Consider the following 23,142-nt stretch of genomic DNA (forward strand, 5'->3'; position numbering starts at 1 on the left):
CTTTACGACTTTTACGAAGCAATTAACTACCCGCTGCCACCGACTCGTTGGATCTATGCTATGCGCATGCGCGGAGGCTTTTTTTTTTTTTTTTGGTTATTTTTTTGTTGTTGTTGTTTTTTTTTATAAACCTTTATATATAAACTGCAACATTTACAAACTGAGAAACAATAATCAAAATAAGTACAAAAACAGTACAAAACAGCGCCAGGGCGGCGCTGAGGCTACGTCTCATGAGGTGGCGTAAGCTAGCCAATGATGTGTCATGTGCAGCTCACGTGACGACGCCGTCTCCTTTGCTGGAAAAATTCGAAAAATGGTGCAGGAAAACACGACCGATAGTTTAGCGGAGAAACATCTTGAGGTTATTGCTTCAATGGAGAAAAGTGTACGACCTAAGTGGTCAAAAGTGTGGGAACACTTCACTTTAAAGACTTCAAAGAAGACAGTTTCCAGCTAAATGGCATGGAAGTACAACATTGCTTCAGAAGCACCTGAAAAGGAAACATGTTGGAGCCATGGATGAAGGGAAGAACTCACAGTACGTAACTTTTTAAGTCCATAGTGGCAACAAGCATTCATGAGTTCAGCTTTTTTGTGAGTAACTTTAAAGTTATGCCTTTGTTGCAACGCGGGGCTGATAATGTGTCTCCGGCACATTTGACTCCGTTTTGAGAGAGAAAACGCACGGTTACCAATTTGGAAATAAACGTAACGGACAGAAATATCTCAGGTTGGTTTCATAATGGATCAATGTAGCCGGGCTGATAAAGCTATATAAATATATTTAGATTTGAGTGACGCTTTAGTATAACTAAACGTTATGAAGGTGCTGGAATATTTCATGCTATTATTCAGAGGCAGCCTAAAATGAATCCTTTATTATTCACAACAGAAATGTGTACAATATCTGATTCAGTTCTGATGAGTTACATTTATAATAATGATAAATGGGTTATACTTGTATAGCGCTTTTCTACCTTCAAGGTACTCAAAGCGCTTTGACAGTATTTCCACATTCACCCATTCACACACACATTCACACACTGATGGCGGGAGCTGCCATGCATTTCTGTGTTATTGTTGGTGTATGCTGCACCCGCAATGTCCACAACATGGTGCCAGTATGCTGGTTTTTTTTCAATAAAATACTGGAAAGGATAGAAATGTAGTTTGTCTCTTTTATCCGATTATTAATCGAATAATCGAAGTAATAATCGACAGATTAATCGATTATCAAATTAATCGTTAGTTGCAGCCCTAATATATATATATATATATATATATATATATATATATATATATATATATATATATATATATATATATATATATATATATATATATATATATATATATATATATATATATATATATATACTACCGTTCAAAAGTTTGGGGTGACATTGAAATGTCCTTATTTTTGAAGGAAAAGCACTGTACTTTTCAATGAAGATAACTTTAAACTAGTCTTAACTTGAAAGAAATACACTCTATACATTGCTAATGTGGTAAATGACTATTCTAGCTGCAAATGTCTGCTTTTTGGTGCAATATCTACATAGGTCCATTTCCAGCAACTATCACTCCAGTGTTCTAATGGTACAATGTGTTTGCTCATTGGCTCAGAAGGCTAATTGATGATTAGAAAACCCTTGTGCAATCATGTTCACACATCTGAAAACAGTTTAGCTCGTTACAGAAGCTACAAAACTGACCTTCCTTTGAGCGGATTGAGTTTCTGGAGCATCACATTTGTGGGGTCAATTAAACGCTCAAAAATGGCCAGAAAAAGAAAACTTTCATCTGAAACTCGACAGTCTATTCTTGTTCTTAAAAATGAAGGCTATTCCACAAAATTGTTTGGGTGACCCCAAACTTTTGAACGGTAGTGCATATATTTGTACTCATTAGCAGCTAATTATGTATCTCCATACACAGTGTGGAGCTGCTCTCCTACGTTAATAATAATCGCCTCCATTACAATTTCTATCTCCGTACAACATATCGTCTTAACCTCTAATTCCCCATTTGTGGGAAAAAAGCGCTAAATAATATTGTTTAACGTGTTATCAGGCTGCGATGTTGGAGACACCCTTTCTTTTTAGAACCCACAAATTCAAGGATCATTTGCAGGCCCATTCAAGCTCTTGTTGCAAACCCCCCACCCTTTATTCCCATCAGACAAGAGTCTGCTACCATTTGGGATGAAAAGAAATGTGGTGGCAGAGGGAGGGGCCTTGGATGTGTGTGTGTGTGTGTGTGTGTGTGTGTGTGTGTGTGTGTGTGTGTGTGTGTGTGTGTGTGTGTGTGTGTGTGTGTGTGCGTGCGTGCGTGCGTGCGTGCGTGTGCGTGTGCAGGACAATGTCTAAGCTACTATGTCATCTATATTCATGTGGCTACAGCCTATTTTAATGTGTGTATTACGTGTCTACTAAGCCAGTGTTTTTCAACCTTTTCACATGTTTTTCATTGAAAAACTGCCAAGCAACGTTCCCTCTAAGGTGCGCGCCTGCGAGACGCTAAATAGAGAAAAGTTGATGAGGAATGGCGTGTTTTCAACAAGACATGGACTGCCAAGCAACGTTCCCTCTAAGGTGCGTGCCTGCAAGACGCTAAATAGAGAAAAGTTGATGAGGAATGGCGTGTTTTCAACAAGACATGGACTGCCAAGCAACGTTCCCTCTAAGGTGCGCGCCTGCGCAATTGTGCACTGCTCAAGCGTCCTCTGCGCACAGCAAATATATGCCGCGCGCCAAATCAAATCCCATCTGAATTCTAAACAAAATAAACACATTTATTCTGTGTAATTTTGCAATGCAACTTTGAGTGACAGTGACAACAAGCGGCCCTAATGGTGTTCGTCAACACCCTTCAATTGAACACCGTTCAATTATTGTAACGTCTATCGAGATGCTTCGAGGCCAGGAATTATATCGATCACTTTATTGAGCAAAACTGTTTATATACGGCCATAACCACACCAAAAACATCAGTAAAACACTTCTACTTCGAAAAACTAGTCATTTTCTGCCGTACAAACCAGGCCAAAAGCAACTTGTCATCTGTCACCAACACGCATACTAAACCACTGGTGCGTTTATGGCCACACAAAAAGTCGGACAACTCAAACACCACACAAAGTTACACTATGACTCCTCAGTCATACGTGTGCTTATTTTACTGTCATTGATTATTAATGTTAATTTATTTATATTAGTCATGGAATGCTGTTACACACACTATGTTGAAGTATTACTATTATTATTAATTATTGTTATTATTATGTATCTTACGGTATATATCAAAAATAATATTGAGCAAAATTTAATTGAAATATTGTCGATGTGGCCCTCCAGCAGTGCTCGGGTTGCTCATGCGGCCCCCGGTAAAAATTAATTGCCCACCCCTGCTTTAAAGCATAACCAAGCATGCATCACTATAGCTCTTGTCTCAAAGTAGGTGTACTGTCACCACCTGTCACATCATGCCCTGACTTATTTGGACTTTTTTGTTGCTGTTTTCCTGTGTGTAGTGTTTTACTTCTTGTTTGGGGGGCGGTATAGCTCGGTTGGTAGAGTGGCCGTGCCAGCAACTTGAGGGTTCCAGGTTCGATCCCCGCTTGTGTCCTTGGGCAAGACACTTTACCCACCTGCTCCCAGTGCCACCCACACTGCTTTAAATGTAACTTAGATGTTGGGTTTCACTATGTAAAAGTGCTTTGAGTCACTAGAGAAAAAGCGCTATATAAAAATAATTCACTTCACACCCCCGCTACCACCAAACCCCGCCCCCCCCAACCCCGCCCCATCTCCCGAATTCGGATGCGTCTGCTGCTCCCACACGCTGTAAGTCTTTGCTGTCGTCCAGCATTCTGCTTTTGTTTACTTTGTAGCCAGTTCAGTTTTAGTTTTCGTTCTGCATAGCCTTCCCTAAGCTTCAATGCCTTTTCTTAGCGGCACTCACCTTTTGTTTATTTTTGGTTTAAGCATTAGACACCTTTTCCCGACATTTACAAAGCAATTAGCCACCTACTGATATGTAAGGGGGGCGGTATAGCTCGGTTGGTAGAGTGGCCATGCCAGCAACTTGAGGGTTCCACGTTCGATACCCGCGTCCGCCATACTAGGCACAGCCGTTGTGTCCTTGGGCAAGACACTTTACCCACCTGCTCCCAGTGCCACCCACACTGCTTTAAATCATACTTGCCAACCCTCCCGTTTTTAGCGGGAAAATCCCGGTATTCAGCTCCTCTCCCGACAACCTCCCGGCAGAGATTTTCTCCCGACAACCTCCCGGCAGAGATTTTCTCCCGACAAACTCCCGGTATTCAGCCGGAGCTGGAGGCCACGCCCCCTCCAGCTCAATGCGGACCTGAGACTGAGTGGGGACAGCCTGTTCTCACGTCCGCTTTCCCACAATATAAACAGCTTGCCTGCCCAAAGACGTCATAACATCTCGGGCTTTTATAGAGTGCACAACTGCGCACACAACAAGGAGACGAAGCAGAAGAACGAGGAAATTACAGACATGGCGGCCGAAATGATATACTCATCATGAACGGAGAAGTTAAACAGGACAATACTGCCATCTAATGGATAGCTACCGGAACACTGAAATTCAAGTATTATTTTTTTTTTTCTATGTAAATAAAATAAATATATATATATATATATATATATATATATATATATATATATATATATATATATATATATATATATATATATATATATATATATATATATATATATATATATATAGCTAGAATTCACTGAAAGTCAAGTATTTCATACATATATATATATATATATATATATATATATAAATGAAATATATATGAAATACTCGAGTTGGTGAATTCTAGCTTTAAATAACCACGCCCCCAACCACGCCCCCCGCCCCCAACCACCCCACCACCGACCAAGCCACCCCCCCACCCCCTACCCCCCACCTCCCGATATTGGAGGTCTGAAGGTTGGCAAGTATGCTTTAAATGTAACTTAGATGTTGAGTTTCACCATGTAGAAGTGCTTTGAGTCACTAGAGAAAAAGCGCTATATAAATATAATTCACTTCACACCCCCGCTACCACCAAACCCCCCCCCCCCCCAACCCCGCCCACCTCAACCCCACCCCATCTCCCGAATTCGGATGCGTCTGCTGCTCCCACACGCTGTAAGTCTTTGCTGTCCTCCAGCATTCTGCTTTTGTTTACTTTGCAGCCAGTTCAGTTTTAGCTATGTAAAAGTGCTTTGAGTCACTAGAGAAAAGCGCTATATAAATATAATTCACTTCACTTCACATTTGCAGACTATAATTACTGCTTTGCAAAAAATATTTTTTAACCCAATTAGGCGAAATGACATAATCTCCCACGGCACACCAGACTGTATCTCACGGCGCACTCGTGTGCCGCGGCACAGTGGTTGAAAAACACTGTGCCCGGTAAACAATGCACGCTTGTTAAGAAAAGACATGAGTGCCAGTTTTAATGGCGTGCATAAACGTTCCCGAGATGCGTGTGCTGGAGCGGCGAGAGCTTGTAAATAAAATAGATGTTCAACTTTGAAGCTCCGGGATGAAATAAAGGGAGAGGCGGCGCCGGCTCCTTGGTAACCGAAGCACATCAGCACAACAGAGCCGGTCCCAGCCCCCCTTTTTACCCCCCTCCGTGTGTGTCCCTGCCTGCATGGGGGTGGAGTTGATGGTGTTTAGAGAGAGAGAGAGAGAGAGAGAGAGAGGTGGAGTCTCATTGTCGGCATAGTGGACCTTTACACTTGTCGTGGAGTGCGGCGAGAATGTGAGCCGGGTCTCCATCCTCCTCTCTGGAATAATGGTGTTCATCGGGACCTCGTTTAAATCGCTCATTAAATTCTTCAAAAAGAAGGGTGAGTTGTGTTTCATAGTAGATCTTTTTTTTCCTGGGAGCCTGGACTGTTTCACCTTGGAAGCAGGCAACTACTGACTTTGGTGTCATTTGTAAGGTGGACAGCTGGGGGGGGGGGGGGGGGGCTCTTTAAATCTGCTATCGCAAATATTTGAGCCTTTCCCTTGGCACAAGTCAAATACATTTGGAAGAGAAAGTGAAGCTGTCAGCATGAGGAGTATTAAGTCCAAGGATCAGCCCCATGGCTGCTTATGAAGCACGTGCTTGCGGGCCACCTTTTTTAGCCCAGGTGTGCACGGCAAAAACTGCAATCTAAGTAAGATGAAATATCTCAAATAAGGCTGATATTTGCTTATTTTCTGGCTGATAAGATCATTCTTCTCACTAAGCAGATTTTATGTTGGAGCGTTTTACTTGTTTTAAGTGTCCTAAATGATCTCAGTAAGATATTACAGCTTGTTGCTGAGATGTGATGACCTATATATAAACTTTTTCCACTGAGGGCCGCACACTGAAAAATCAAAGCAAGCGGGGGCCATTTTGATATTTTTTTATTTTAACAAACAATACAATATACACTACCGTTCAAAAGTTTGGGGTCACCCAAACAATTTAGTGGAATAGCCTTCATTTCTAAGAACAAGAATCGACTGTCGAGTTTCAGATGAAAGTTCTCTTTTTCTGGCCATTTTGAGCGTTTAATTGACCCCACAAATGTGATGCTCCAGAAACTCAATCTGCTCAAAGGAAGGTCAGTTTTGTAGCTTCTGTAACGAGCTAAAGTGTTTTCAGATGTGTGAACATGATTGCACAAGGGTTTTCTAATCATCAATTAGCCTTCTGAGCCAATGAGCAAACACATTGTACCATTAGAACACTGGAGTGATAGTTGCTGGAAATGGGCCTCTATACACCTATGTAGATATTGCACCAAAAACCAGACATTTGCAGCTAGAATAGTCATTTACCACATTAGCAATGTATAGAGTGTATTTCTTTCAAGTTAAGACTAGTTGAAAGTTATCTTCATTGAAAAGTACAGTGCTTTTCCTTCAAAAATAAGGACATTTCAATGTGACCCCAAACTTTTGAACGGTAGTGTATGTATAAAAAATATACATTTAGGCCTCCACTCAGGCCTAAATGTATAGGCCAAAGGGTTTTGGTCCAAAAAATATTTAAAATGTGTCATTATTCAGTATTATTATCTCTAGATCAACATTAAGTCTTATCTGTCAATATAACGTTTTTAAAGATTTAAGTTGTATGCTCTTTTTGTCAAAGAAAACCCTGTTTTTTTATGGAAAAAACACAAAATATGCAATATTTTCACTAGGGATGTCCGATGATATCGGCCTGCCGATATTATCGGCCGATAAATGCGTTAAAATGTAATATCGGAAATTATCGGTATCGGTTTTTTTTATTATCTGTATCGTTTTTTTGTGTTTTTTTTATTAAATCAACATAAAAAAACACAAGATACACTTACAATTAGTGCACCAACCCAAAAAACCTCCCTCCCCCCATTTCTTTCTGTTATTAATATTCTGGTTCCTACATTATATATCAATATATATCAATACAGTCTGCAAGGGATACAGTCCGTAAGCACACATGATTGTGCGTGCTGCTGCTCCACTAATAGTACTAACCTTTAACAGTTAATTTTACTCATTTTCATTCATTACTAGTTTCTATGTAACTGTTTTTATATTGTTTTACTTTCTTTTTTATTCAAGAAAATGTTTTTAATTTAGTTATCTTATTTATTTTGTATTTTTTTTAAAGTACCTTATCTTCACCATACATGGTTGTCCAAATTAGGCATAATAATGTGTTAATTCCACGACTGCATATATCGGTTGATATCGGTATCGGTTGATATCGGTATCGGTAATTAAAGAGTTGGACAATATCGGAATATCGGATATCGGCAAAAAGCCATTATCGGACATCCCTAATTTTCACCCAATAAAATTTTTAAGAGGAATATTTGAGATTATATAATAATTGGAGCCTTAAAAAGGTCAATAGCACCATTGATTTTAATTCATTATTATTTTTTGAGCGATGACACTTAAAAACAAATCACACAAAAATTATTGGGGAACCAAAAGTGTTAAAAAATAAATTATACATTTTTTTTTACTGTTTACTTTTAACACAATAATCTGGAGATCAACTTCAGATCCAACCGTCAATTATAAGTTTTATTGTTGTTTATGTTTTTTGTTTGTTCGTTTTAGGCCCTTCTCTAAATTTTGTATATGGCAAACACAAAATATGCAACATTTTCCCCAAAAAATATCTGAAAGTGCAGTATTTAATGTGACGTAATTGGAGCCTTGGATAGGTCAATAATTGATAATGACATTGATTTTGATTCATTATTATTTTTTAAAGAAAGAAACAGCCTGCATGGCAGCTTTGTGTTATTAGAGTAAACATTGCAACATTTTCTTGTTACATTTCACCTGTTTGCTCTTTCATACCACTTTTTATGTTTTAAATTTTTTTAATCGTATTTTAAAATGGGCCGTGGGGCCGTTAAAAAATGACCTGCGGGCCGCAAATGGCCCCCCGGGCCGCACTTTGGACACCGCTGACCTATATTGAGTAAAACATGCTTGAAACTAGAATATCAACTGTTGCAAAGCTGTGTCATCAACACTCACAAGTAGAAAACTACTTTTTTAAAGTCATCATTTCTTATTTTAAGCATGAAAAAAAAAAATTCATGACTTTGACACAATTGTGTCTCATAATTAAAACAGATGACAGCCAAATGGACTTTTCTGTTTTATTTTCAATGAAACAACAGAAAATACGACAGTTATTGTTTTTTTGTTTTTTTGTTTTCATGTTTATTTCGAATATGTAGACAAAACAAAAACAAACAAATTTTGCAAAAAAACAACAAAAAAGCCATTCAAGAATGAATAACAAAAATAATCATAATAATAATAATAATAATAATAGTAATAATAAAAAGCAAAAAGAAACAAGAAATGAAATTAAACATTAATGTAAACATATAAAATACGACAGTTAATATTTAAACATTTAACATGTGACATTTCTAACTATTTTGAACAGAAATAGTTCCTGCACATTCAGGTAAATTCTTCAAAATTACAATTAAAAAAAAATTTGGCCGGGGGCCGGGCTGTATATATGCGCACTAATTGACTGAAAGAGCACGCACTTGGCGCGATGATGTCATGTTATCCATGGAAAAATGCATTTTTAGACCATATGAATTGCCTGAGCGGCTAGGAGACCCCGAGAGTAACAAGCGCTTGCCTTGTTGCCTTTCCATTAAGAACAATAAATTAGTTTTTAGTATACGTTTGCTGGTTTCAAGAAATGTAATGCCGAGCGCATATCATTATGTCAAGATAAATTACTTAATTTAAGAATATTTTTCAACATATTGAGCAAAAAGGTCTCTCTTTTTTTCCTACCAAGAAAAGTGCACTTGTTATTAGTGACAATACCGTATTTCCTTGGATTGGCGCCGGGAATATGGTATTCGCATGCCTAGAATTACAGCCGGGTCAAACTCGTTTCGCCAAATAATTAGCGCATGCTTTTTATTTTATTTATTTATTTTTATTTTTTATTTTTTATTTTTTAAAGTTTTATTTATACATTTCAACATTTCAACAATCAAATAAGTACAAAAGTAGTACAAAACAGTACAAAAAGAATACAAAGCAGCGCCAGGGGGTTATAAATTCAAAGTAACTAAAATAGAATGCAAAAAAAACATATATATAATATAAACAAAGTGCAAAGCCATAGGCTCACTCAATTTCAGTAAACAACTCAAATTTGGAACACAGCATAATCGTCTTAATTAGCGCATGCTTGGCACTTCCGCCGGGTCAAACATGAGTCATTAAATGACTCCCGCCTCCTGGTGGTAGAGGGCGCTAGTGATCCTTCTTGCGACTGCTGGTACTGCAGAAGACCTGTGCTGCAGAAGAAGACAACAGCAGCAATAGTGCGCAGCCATTTATTTTACCATGGAGGATTACATATCTAAAATAAAACAGTTTTCTAAACTGGACTTTCAATGGAAGCAGGAGGTAATACTTAAAAGGAAGATCTCCATCGAGACAGAGGGACTTTTAAAACTGAAGGAAGACTTCTATATCGATGCTTTTCTTCAAAAGGAGCTGGCATGGACTCTTTTATACCTAAAGGTAAGACCATAATAACGTTTTTTTTTTATTAAATGTGCTTTTCATGATAAGGTAAGCGCCGGAGTGAGAAGAGGTTTTAAAATAATTACCGCATGCAAGTTTTAAATTAATTAGCGCCCCTGCGGCTGTTCAAGGAAAAACGGTATACTTATTTTAAGCTATTTTTGGGTTCATTGAAGTTAGCTAATTTGACTTGTTTTGGAAAGTCTTAACAAGCTGAATTTTCTTGTTCTATTGGCAGATAATTTTGCTTAGTTCAAATAAAATACCCCTAACTTTTAAGCCCGGGTGTACACTGCAAAAAGTCAGTGTTCAAAAACAAGGGGAAAAAACATACAAAAATGAGGGGTATTTTATTTGAACTAAGCAAAATGATCTGCCAATAGAACAAGAAAATGTGGCTTGCCGAGACTTTCCAAAACAAGTCAAATTAGCTAACCTCAATGAACCCCAAAATAGCTTCAAATAAGTATATTCTCACTAATAACAAGTGCACTTTTCTTGGTAGAAAAAAAAGAGACCTTTTTGCTCAATATGTTGAAAAATATTCTTAAATAAGTAAATGCTCGTGCCATTATCTTGACATAATGATATGCGCTCGGCATCATGATTTTTTTGTTTCATGCTTGAAGTAAGAAATGATGACTTTAAAAAAGTAGTTTTATACTTGTGAGTGTTGATGACACAACAGTTGATATTCTAGTTTCAAGCATGTTTTACTCAATATAGCTCATCAAATCTCAGCAACAAGCTGTAATATCTTACTGAGATCATTTAAAACACTTAAAACAAGTAAAACACTCTAACATCAAATCTGCTTAGTGAGAAGAATGATCTTATCAGACAGAAAATAAGCAAATATCACCCTTATGAGGTATTTAATCTTACTTAGATTGCAGTTTCTGCAGTGTATTTATATTACGTTGGTGTGTCGGAGTTAAGAACTAACTTAATAATTAGGATTATTGTCGTCGATTGTTGGCTCAGCACTTTTTCACAAGCCTGCACTTTGCCCCGAGACTCGCCGCCTTACCCTTCGCTAATGTGGAGGCCGTTAATGGTTAACTTTTATCATCATAAAGGTAGAGTGGACTTTTTTAGGATGAGTCAGATATTGAAATGTTGGCTGTGTTCTGCTAAAAAAGATGCATCTCAATTAGAGATGTCCAAAAATGGCTTTTTTGCCGATATTTGATATTCCGATATTGTTCAACTCTTAATTACCGATATCAAGCGATACCGATATATACAGTGGTGGAATGAACACATTATTATGCCTAATTTTGTTGTGATGCCCCGCTGGATGCATTAAACAATGTAACAAGGTTTTCCAAAATAAATCAACTCTGTCGTGATCTGTGGTCTGGATTATGTTTTTGTTAGTTTTTGGACCCTTTTAGTTCCTGTTTGTGCTCCCTTGTTTGTTTTAGTTTCCATGACGACTATGATTTTCACCTGTCTCTTGCGTTCGGGTCACACCTGTCTCTAATCAAGAGAGACTATTATTTAAGCCTGTCTTTGCCAGTTAGTCGGTCTGGCGACATTGTTCTTTTCATGCCATAGTTCATGCTTGTATTCATGCGATTGTTTCATGCTTGTGTCATGCGATTACTCTGTTCATGCTGTCTTTTTTCATAGTTCATGCTATTTGTTTCAAGCCACCGTTTAGTGAGTTTTTCATGTCTTTAGTTTCATGTTTCATGTCCTAAGTTTTTTGCCTTAGCTTTCGCGTGTGTTAGGCATGCTTGCTTTCGGGTTGTTTTCTGTTTTTTTTGTACCCTTTTGAGTTTTGGTAATTAAATATGTTCCTACCTGCTACCTTTGTCCGGAAAAGTCCGTTCGCATCCCGGGAGAACAATTCTCGCAATAAGCAGCGAAAACCCTCACGGCATGACAAACTCAAGTTATGGAAAAAAGTGCCAACATGGCACTGCCATATTTATTATTGAAGTCACAAAGTGCATTATTTTTTTTAACATGCCTCAAAACAGCAGCTTGGAATTTGGGACATGCTCTCCCTGAGAGAGCATGAGGAGGTTGAGGTGGGCGGGGTTTAGGGGGGTAGGGGAAAGCGGGGGTGTATATTGTAGCGTCCCGGAAGAGTTAGTGCTGCAGAAGTTCCGGGTATTTGTTCTGTTGTGTTTATGTTGTGTTACGGTGCGGATGTTCTCCCGAAATGTGTTTGTCATTCCTGTTTGGTGTGGGTTCACAGTGTGGCGCATAGTGTTAAAGTTGTTTATACGGCTACTCTCAGTGTGACCTGTATGGCTGTTGACCAAGTATGCCTTGCATTCACTTGTGTGTGTGTGACTGGGCAGTGCCTTTAAGGTTTATTGGCGCTCTGTACTTGTCCCTACGTCCGTGTACACAGCGGCCTTTTAAAAAGTCATACATTTTACTTTTTGAAACCAATACAGATCATTTTAAAACCGATACCGATAATTTCCGATATTACATTTTAAAGCATTTATCTCTAATTAAGACTTTTTTTGTTGATTTTCTCTATTTTATGCTGCCCTTTTTTTTTTTGCTGCAGCTGTTACATATACTATAATATTGTACATGGTAATTGGGATTTGTTATATATTGTATATATTATATACAAATATTATATAATATATCAGTATATATTACATACTGTATATATAATATGTAAATATTACATATATGTTATATTGCTACTATGGTACATTTTTAGTCTACTTTATACCTTTTTGTTTCCACCCTCTTTTTGTGCCCTTGCGTGCATTATCCTTTCCATCTATTTATAGATCTGTATCGCTCTGGAATAACCTGCCTCGGTTTTTAAAAGGAATGTAACATTTGATCTGAGTCTGTAAATTAGTTTCCTTGTTGATGATTTTTTTTTGGTTTTGAATTGTGTATTTATATTTATATGGTAATTAATATTCTGTGACTGTAAATTGTTTGCTTGTTGATGCTTTTATTTGTTTCTGTATTGTGTAGTTATAATTACGCCCGAAAGGGACAAGCGGTAGAAAAATGGATGGATGGATGTGTTGAGTTTGTGGACCCCAGGAAGACTAGTGGGTTGTTGTGGCAACCAGCTAATGGGGATCCTTAATACAAATCCAAATCAAATCCTTATCCTTTGTAACTGAGCTAAAGTCTAAGTTTTGCAGCCACGTGTGAGTTTGAAGTAGGGCTGGCAGATAAAACGATACCAGTATATACTGCCATAGACACATAATCGATATCAATATAAAACGGGTTTGATAAAACATTCGATCCGTGCATGGAGTGAGAGGAGAGACTGTGATATCTTGATGTATCGACTCAATAACAGAAACCCGGACTATAATTTTGTTGGTTTAATGCCAACGGTGCGACAACATCCTGACACTTCCAACGTGTGGTTTGATGAGTTGCTTCCCAAACTACTCTTTCTAGTGTTCAATAGCTTATACACTACTGCCATCTAGTGTCTGAAAACTGAAACTAACTTCAAATTGACTGCACACGCTCATCCTATCTGGTTACCAGACACCTTGTCCACTGATAATTAGCACTCTTGGTAAGTTGGAAATTGCATTGCTGTATTTTTTGGCAGGCTTAAATAACTCATAAAAATTATTAATAATTATCGATATGGGTCAGTAAAAAAAACGTATATGGTGATACAGTTTTCAGCCAAAACTGCCTAGTCCCTAGTTTGAAGTACCAGTATGAGCATTTCAGTGTTTCCCACACATTCATTTATTTGTGGCGGCCCACCACGAAAGAATTACGTCCGCCACAAATAATAAACATTTTAAAAAATTGTTTTTTTTTGTCCTTTCCAGCTTCTCAGGCAAATCATATAGTTGATGTAGATGCCCATATGGGCTGTTCAGATTTACTTTACAAAAGAGAAGTGTAGGATACTTCTCTTGTTGCCTTACCACTACCGTTTTCTGTTTATTTGTTACTGACTGTGGCAGGACACCTCTGCCTCTGTTTCACTTTATGTTGCTGGTAAATAATATGGTTGTAGTAATAGGCTAAAGTTTAATTATTTAGTATGCACTAATTAAAGGGGCAGAGCTTTAAGAGACGTTTTAGCTTTTATATTTTATAAGATATATTTTTTGTAAGAACCACAATTAATAAATATATTTCAGTGAATAACTTATTGTTCAAATCTGTATATAAATATGTACATAAGGTGTTGTAATTATATTGTAAAATGGATGGATGGATGGACGTTTAAAACAAAACTTTTATTATAAATTAGTAAGTATACATTTTTTTAGCCTTTTTAGAGAAAATCATATCATTGTAGTAAATTATGCAAATTACTCGATGATGTCATGGTGACCACGCCCATAATCACGCCCCCACCGGCGTTTGTATGGCCAATAACTATTTGTTATTGGACCGATAATAATAATAATAATAATATATTTTATTTGTAAAAATCACTTTACATTGAGTAAACAACCTCAAAGTGCTACAGTGTATTAAAAAATAAAAAATAAAAAAATAAAAATAAAAACTAGGACAGCCAAATAGCTAAAACTAGTATGCATATATCTAAAAAAAAAAAGGCTTTTTTAAAAAGAAGGGTTTTTAAGCCTTTTTTTAAAAGCATCCACAGTCTGTGGTACCCTCAGGTGGTCAGGGAGAGCGTTCCACAGACTAGGAAATTTGAAGTATCACCCAAAACTAATGTAACGTATCCAAGCAATAGAATAAAAATATAATTATATATAGAACCATGTTACAACACAAAATAACCAGATATTAACAGTACATTATCAAGCAGATTAATAATAGTTTCGACAAAATAAATGACGCAATATGTTACCTCATACATCAGCAACTAAATTAAGAGCCTTTGTAATCCGTTTTGAAATAGTTCTATTATCATTTGTATGTCAAATAACATATGGTGCAAGAGGCTGCACTATGTCATTTAATAGATTTTAGGCAGTATCATCCATCACTAGGTCAGAGACAACTTCTAGGTTCTCTTTTTTTTTTTTTGCTTTAGAGAGAGCTTGGGATGTTGATGAAGTGCAGGATTTGCAGACGTCTGAAAGAGCGCGGTCCTGCGGTGGCTCGCTAGAAAGTGTATTGTGGCCAATGAAAGGCCTGATGCCAGGACTGATGTGGAGACACAATACAGGCTTTGTGTCCGCGCTCCGCATGTCCTTGGTGTGTTGGACTGAGGCCATTTAGGGAGCACACTGTGAGAGCAGGGTGGGGGAGGGTTACCTGTGCTAAGTGTTAAAAGTTTTAGAAATATGCGTGTATGTTTGGGTCTGATTGGTCCCCCGGATTTTAGAACGTACAATGATAGTCCATATTCATACACTATGGGGCGCTTTTTAGTCTGAATTTGTTGTGTATAGCAGTGTTTTTCAACCACTGTGTGCCGGGAGATACAGTCTGGTGTGCCGGGAGATACAGTCTGGTGTGCCGGGAGATACAGTCTAATTTCACCTATTTGGGTTAAAAATATTTTTTTGCAAAGCAGTAATTATAGTCTGCAAATGATGTGTTGTGGTTGAGTGTCGGTGCTGTCTAGAGCTCGGCAGAGTAACCGTGTAATACTCTTCCATATCAGTAGGGGGCAGCAGGTAGCTAATTGCTTTGTAGATGTGGGAAACAGCGGGAGGCAGAGTGCAGGTAAAAAGGTGTCTAATGCTTAAACCAAAATAAACAAAAGGTGAGTGCCCCTAAGAAAAGGCATTGAAGCTTAAAGGCCTACTTAAATGAATTTTTTAATTTAAACGGGGATAGCAGATCCATTCTATGTGTCATACTTGATCATTTCGCGATATTGCCATATTTTTGCTGAAAGGATTTAGTAGAGAACATCGACGATAAAGTTCGCAACTTTTGGTCGCTGATAAAAAAAGCCTTGCCTGTACCGGAAGTAGCGTGACGTCACAGGTTGAAAGGCTCCTCACATTTCTCCATTGTTTACACCAGCAGCGAGAGCGATTCGGACCGAGAAAGAGACGATTACCCCATTAATTTGAGCCAGGTTGAAAGATTTGTGGATGAGGAACGTGAGAGTGAAGGACTAGAGTGCAGTGCAGGACGCATCTTTTTTCGCTCTGACCGTAACTTAGGTACAAGCTGGCTCATTGGATTCCACACTTTCTCCTTTTTCTATTGTGGATCACGGATTTGTATTTTAAACCACCTCGGATACTATATCCTCTTGAAAATGAGAGTCGAGAACGCGAAATGGACATTCACAGTGACTTTTATCTCCACGACAATACATCGGTGAAGCTCTTTAGCTACGGAGCTAACGTGATAGCATCGGGCTTAAATGCAGATAGAAACAGAAGAAATAAAACCCTGACTGGAAGGATAGACAGAAGATCAACAATACTATTAAACCATGGACATGTAACTACACGGTTAATGCTGTACCGCCTGGCGAAGCTTAACAATGCTGTTGCTAACGACGCCATTGAAGCTAACTTAGCAACGGGACCTCACTGAGCTATGATAAAAACATTAGCGCTCCACCTACGCCAGCCAGCCCTCATCTGTTCATCAACACCCATGCTCACCTGCGTTCCAGCGATCGACGGAAGGACGAAGGACTTCACCCGATCATCCGTGCGGTCGGCGGCTAGCGTCGGCGGCTAGCGTCTGCTATCCAAGTCAAAGTCCTCCTGGTTGTGTTGCTGCAGCCAGCCGCTAATACACCGATCCCACCTACAACTTTCTTCTTTGCAGTCTCCATTGTTCATTAAACAAATTGCAAAAGATTCACCAACACAGATGTCCAGAATACTGTGGAATTTTGAAATGAAAACAGAGCTTTTTTGTATTGGATACAATGTGTCCGAATACTTCCGTTTCAACCATTGATGTCACGCGCATACGTCATCATCCAAAGACATTTTCAACCGGAAGTTTCGCAGGAAATTTAAAATGTCACTTTATAAGTTAACCCGGCCGTATTGGCATGTGTTGCAATGTTAAGATTTCATCATTGATATATAAACTATCAGACTGCGTGGTCGCTAGCAGTGGCTTTCAGTAGGCCTTTAGGGAAGGCTATGCAGAACGAGACTAAAACTGAACTGGCTACAAGGTAAACAAAAACAGAATGCTGGACGACAGCAAAAACTTACTGTGGAGCAAAGACGGCGTCCACAAAGTACATCCGAACATGACATGACAATCAACAATGTCCCCACAAAGAAGGATGAAAACAACTGAAATATTCTTGACTGCTAAAACAAAGTAGATGCGGGAAATATGGCTCAAAGGAAGACATGAAACTGCTATAGGAAAATACCAAAAAAAAGGGAAAAAGCCACCAAAATAGGAGCGCAAGACAAGAAGTAAAACACTACACACGGGAAAACAGCAAAAAAGTCCAAATAAGTCAGGGTGTGATGTGACAGGTGGTGACAGTACACCTACTTTGAGACAAGAGCTATAGTGATGCATGCTTGGTTATGCTTTAACGTCATATCCAACAATTGCCACAACGACTTTTTACTGTCAACTGAGTTTCGTTTTTTAATGATTTCTGCTGTCGGTGTGCCTCCGCATTTTTTCAACGCAAAAAATGCGCCTTGGCTCAAGAAAGGTTGAAAAACACTGGTGTACAGGAACAGCTGTGTGGCTAGATTGCTATATCGTATTCGCATCAAGTAATTTAGTATTTCAAATCAGGTATTCCCTAATTGTCCACAAGTCACAGGTTGGGGGTCCACAGGTATTTAGGTTGAAATGTTTCAAATAGTTCTACATGGTCCCCAAAGGTTTGAGAACTTCTGTTTTAAGTGACTGATCTCAAATGATCACTTTCCTCAATATCCAAATGCTAGTCTACTGCAGTCGTGGGCCACGTTTGTTGTTGTCTAGACGCAGGGGTGTCAAACTCATGGCCACATCGCACGTATGTCTGCCCTCAGAGGGCCGTTTGAAAGCGGGAATATACATCAATCCAAATGTACAATAGCCTTGTTACACAACTTGCATCGACAACTCATTTCCATTATTTTAGGTTTCACTAACAGAACGACGGATAACTTGCTTTCAAGTCATAAGTCAAGCTGACAAGCAGATGTATTTATTTTTGCAAACCACAAGAAAATGCTGGAAACATCTTGTTGCACGATCGGAAAACGCTTTTGCATGCGGTACATTTTTCTCTCCAAATTGGAAAAAAAACAAACACATTTAGCCAGAAGATGCTATTATTATTTCCAACCTTTTTACATGGCCACATAAAGGACGTGGCACGCCGCATAAATGTGGCAGTCACATAAATAATGTGGCGGACTACATAAACATGACGGGGGGGGAAAGATCTTATGTTTAAAACTTGCATTGTAGAGCATCACAACTTTTGAGACTTGCAAGTGTAGAATAATAGCATTGCATGCTCTTCACTTGCAGGACTTCAATAGGGATGCGATAGTTATTGTGACCTAAAGGATCACGGTCATCATTGCATCGACTACTGGAATTTGCTCAAAAGCAACATTTTAACCTAGTTTTATTTGAAAAAATTAATTAATGCAATATAATATGATTTGAAAACAAAGTGCACCAATTTACCAAATACCAATAATTTGCATAATTTACTACAATGATTTGATTTTCTCTAAAACGGCTCAAAAAATGTATACTTACTAATTAATAATAACAGTTTGGTTTTAAACGTCCATCCATCCATCCATTTTACAATATAATTACAACACTTTATGTACATATTTATATACAGATTTGAACAATAAGTTATTCACTGAAATATATTTATTAATTGTGGTTCTTACAAAAAATATATCTTATAAAAATATAAAAGCTAAAATGTCTCAAAGCTCTGCCCCTTTAATTAGTGCATACTAAATAATTTAACTTCAGCCTACTACTACAACCATATTATTTACCAGCAACATAAAGTGAAACAGAGGCAGAGGTGTCCTGCCACAGTCAGTAACAAATAAACAGAAAACAGTAGTGGTGGTAGATAGACACAGAGCTTCATCAAACATCTGATCCACTGAACAAAGAGCTCCATATATATATATATATATATTTATATATATATATTTATATATATATATATATATATATATATATATATATATATATATATATATATATATATATATATATATATATATATATATATATACATATATATTTTTATTTTATTTATTTATTATTATTATTTTATTTTTTTTAAATTTAATTTAATTATTTTATTTTTTTTATTTGTGGCGGACGTAATTCTTTCGTGGCGGGCCGCCACAAATAAATGAATGTGTGGGAAACCCTGGTGTCCAACAGTAAACGATGAACTAATGAGGGTCAGGTGAGTCCTTATGTCTATTTCAGCTGTAAATAACAATATATTAATAATAAATGTCAGGCGACAGCTAGAACATAACACAATTAGCGTTAGCCTGTTAGAATTAGCATTCAGTTCATTCGGGTTGAGACTAATAACTACACAAAATATGTGTGACTTACTACTTCTACAGCTCGTAAACAACAAATAGTAAATATTTGCTGTGATTCACCTCATTTCATTCGTTTACTGCCTCCTCTCACATTTATCCTCAAACAACGTGGTCCCAGCAAGTGGCTAAATACTAAATATTCCTCTGTAAATACGTCTGAAAGAGTCTGTCCACTTCTCGTAGCTTTGTGTATCGAAATGAAGCTTGTAGAAAGGAAAAAAAAAAGATATTAAAAGTATAAACACTGCAAGATAGTTGCACTAATCAGCATTCTTCAGCGCAGTGTTTTTCAACACTAGTGTGCCGTGAGATACAGTCTGGTGTGCCGTGAGATACAGTCTGGTGTGCCGTGGGAGATTATCTAATTTCCCCTATTTGGGTTAAAAATATTTTTTGCAAAGCAGTAATTATAGTCTGCAAATGATGTGTTGTTGTTGAGTGTCGGTGCTGTCCAGAGCTCGGCAGAGTAACCGTGTAATACTCTTCCATATCAGTAGGTGGCAGCAGGTAGCTAATTGCTTTGTAGATGTGGGAAACAGCGGGAGGCAGTGTGCAGGTAAAAAGGTGTCTAATGCTTAAACCAAAAATAAACAAAAGGTGAGTGCCCCTAAGAAAAGGCATTGAAGCTTAGGGAAGGCTATGCAGAACGAGACTAAAACTGAACTGGCTACAAAGTAAACAAAAACAGAATGCTGGACGACAGCAAAGACTTACTGGGGAGCAAAGACGGCGTCCACAATGTACATCCGAACATGACATGACAATCAACAATGTCCCCACAAAGAAGGATAAAAACAACTGAAATATTCTTGATTGCTAAAACAAAGTAGATGCGGGAAATATCGCTCAAAGACATGACAGGAAAATACCCAAAAAATAGAAAAAGCCACCAAAATAGGAGCGCAAGACAAGAAGTAAAACACTACACACAGGAAAACAGCAAATAAGTCAGGGTGTGATGTGACAGGTGGTGACAGTACACCTACTTTGAGACAAGAGCTATAGTGATGCATGCTTGGTTATGCTTTAAAGTCATATCCAACAATTGCCACAACGACTTTTTACTGTCAACTGAGTTTCGTTTTTTTATGATTTCTGCTGGTGGTGTGCCTCCGCATTTTTTCAACCCAAAGAATGTGCCTTGTAATAATGCTGTATAATAGACTGTATTTATATTATTCACATGTGAATAATTCTGTATAATAGACTGTATTTATATTATTCACATGTGAATAATTCTGTATAATAGACTGTATTTATGTTATTCACATTTGAAAATGCTGTATAATAGACTGTATTTATATTATTCATGTGTGAATAATGCTGTATAATAGACTGTATTTAAATTATTCACATGTGAATAATGCTGTATAATAGACTGTATTTATATTATTCACATGTGAATAATGCTGTATAATAGACTGTATTTATATTATTCACATGTGAATAATGCTGTATAATAGACTGTATTCGTGTTATTCACATGTGAATAATGCTGTATAATAGACTGCATTTATATTATTCACATGTGAATAATTCTGTATAATAGACTGTATTTATGTTATTCACATTTGAAAATGCTGTATAATAGACTGTATTTATATTATTCATGTGTGAATAATGCTGTATAATAGACTGTATTTAAATTATTCACATGTGAATAATGCTGTATAATAGACTGTATTTATATTATTCACATGTGAATAACGCTGGATAATAGACTGTATTCATATTATTCACATGTAAATAATGCTATATAATAGACTGTATTTAAATTATTCACATGTGAATAATTCTGTATAATAGACTGTATTTATATTATTCACATGTGAATAATTCTGTATAATAGACTGTATTTATGTTATTCACATTTGAAAATGCTGTATAATAGACTGTATTTATATTATTCATGTGTGAATAATGCTGTATAATAGACTGTATTTATAATATTCACATGTGAATAATGCTGTATAATAGACTGTATTTATATTATTCACATGTGAATAATGCTGTATAATAGACTGTATTTATATTATTCACATGTGAATAATGCTGTATAATAGACTGTATTTATATTATTCATGTGTGAATAATGCTGTATAATAGACTGTATTTAAATTATTCACATGTGAATAATGCTGTATAATAGACTGTATTTATATTATTCACATGTGAATAATGCTGTATAATAGACTGTATTTATATTATTCACATGTGAATAATGCTGTATAATAGACTGTATTTGTGTTATTCACATGTGAATAATGCTGTATAATAGACTGTATTTATATTATTCACATGTGAATAATTCTGTATAATAGACTGTATTTATGTTATTCACATTTGAAAATGCTGTATAATAGACTGTATTTATATTATTCATGTGTGAATAATGCTGTATAATAGACTGTATTTAAATTATTCACATGTGAATAATGCTGTATAATAGACTGTATTTATATTATTCACATGTGAATAACGCTGGATAATGGACTGTATTCATATTATTCACATGTAAATAATGCTATATAATAGACTGTATTTAAATTATTCACATGTGAATAATGCTGTATAATAGACTGTATCTATATTATTCACATGTGAATAATGCTGTATAATGGACTGTATTTATATTTTTCACATGTAAAAAATACCTAAGTGTTTATTGTCTATTGTGAGCGAACTGTGGTGCTGAATTTCCCCCAGGGATCAATAAAGTACTTTCTATTCTACTCTATTCTATTGTTGTTTTTGTTGTTGTTAGCAAGACCAAGGAGTGGGTGACTTGAAAGAGTTGATGGACGTTGACATCAAAGACATACCTTGTCTCACACTTTCTCTGACGACCAGTCATATATGGAACTCCGCCTTGAACTTTCTTACCTCCCCCGCCCCACAAACACACACACACACCCACGCACACAAACACACAAACACACACCCACGCACACACACCCACGCACACAAACACACACACACCACACAGTACACGTCTTTGCATGGATAATTAGCACACTTTCATTGTCCTTCCCCTTCCTTCCTTCTCAGTCCTCCACTTTTCTGTCGCAGCCAGACACACCAGTTGTAGAGCTCAGGAGGTCACACACACACACACACACACACACACACACACACACACACTCATCTGGGTTAGAATTGAGTAACCCAAATGGAAGTAATCCTGCACCCAGGATCCCCCACGTTGGCATGGTTACGCTCCCTTGGTAAGTGTCGGTGTCGTGTTCCGTGTTGTCGGTGGTGATGGCTGCGTTGTTTTTGCTTATTGACATATTCAGTTGTTGTGCAGAAAAGTGGGGGAACAACTGCAAGCGTGCACTTCATTCACTAATGTTGTTACAAAAAAGATCAGTTAGAATAATTAATAGTTGTTGGATATGGAGAACATACAAAGCTTTTATTTATTGAATTTACAATTATTGAAATTCAACGATTTGGTGCATTTGCAAACAGCTAAAATTATGTATGATTTATTGTTTTTTAACCTTTTTTGGAGCCAAGGCACATTTTGTGCGTTGAAAAAATGCGGAGGCACACCACCTGCAGAAATCATTAAAAAAGGAAACTGTGG

General features: G+C 37.2%; 1 protein-coding gene across 3 annotated transcripts in view; it reads left to right on the plus strand.

Moving 5' to 3' along the window:
• The first annotated feature begins 5,789 nt into the window (after positions 1–5,789).
• The window catches only part of LOC133641162 (NHS-like protein 1), a 66,254-nt gene continuing 48,901 nt past the window's right edge, over positions 5,790–23,142 (plus strand). For 2 of the 3 annotated variants that reach the window (XM_062035075.1, XM_062035077.1), the window contains exon 1: positions 22,668–22,777. In XM_062035075.1, the coding sequence (XP_061891059.1) occupies positions 22,723–22,777 (55 nt within the window). In that variant the 5' untranslated portion in view covers positions 22,668–22,722. Of the gene's footprint in view, positions 5,892–22,667; positions 22,778–23,142 lie in introns of those variants that run through there. The other variant, XM_062035076.1, reaches the window with a different exon arrangement.

Source organism: Entelurus aequoreus, linkage group LG23, assembly GCF_033978785.1.
Source record: "Entelurus aequoreus isolate RoL-2023_Sb linkage group LG23, RoL_Eaeq_v1.1, whole genome shotgun sequence".
Taxonomy (NCBI): Eukaryota; Metazoa; Chordata; class Actinopteri; order Syngnathiformes; family Syngnathidae; genus Entelurus; species Entelurus aequoreus.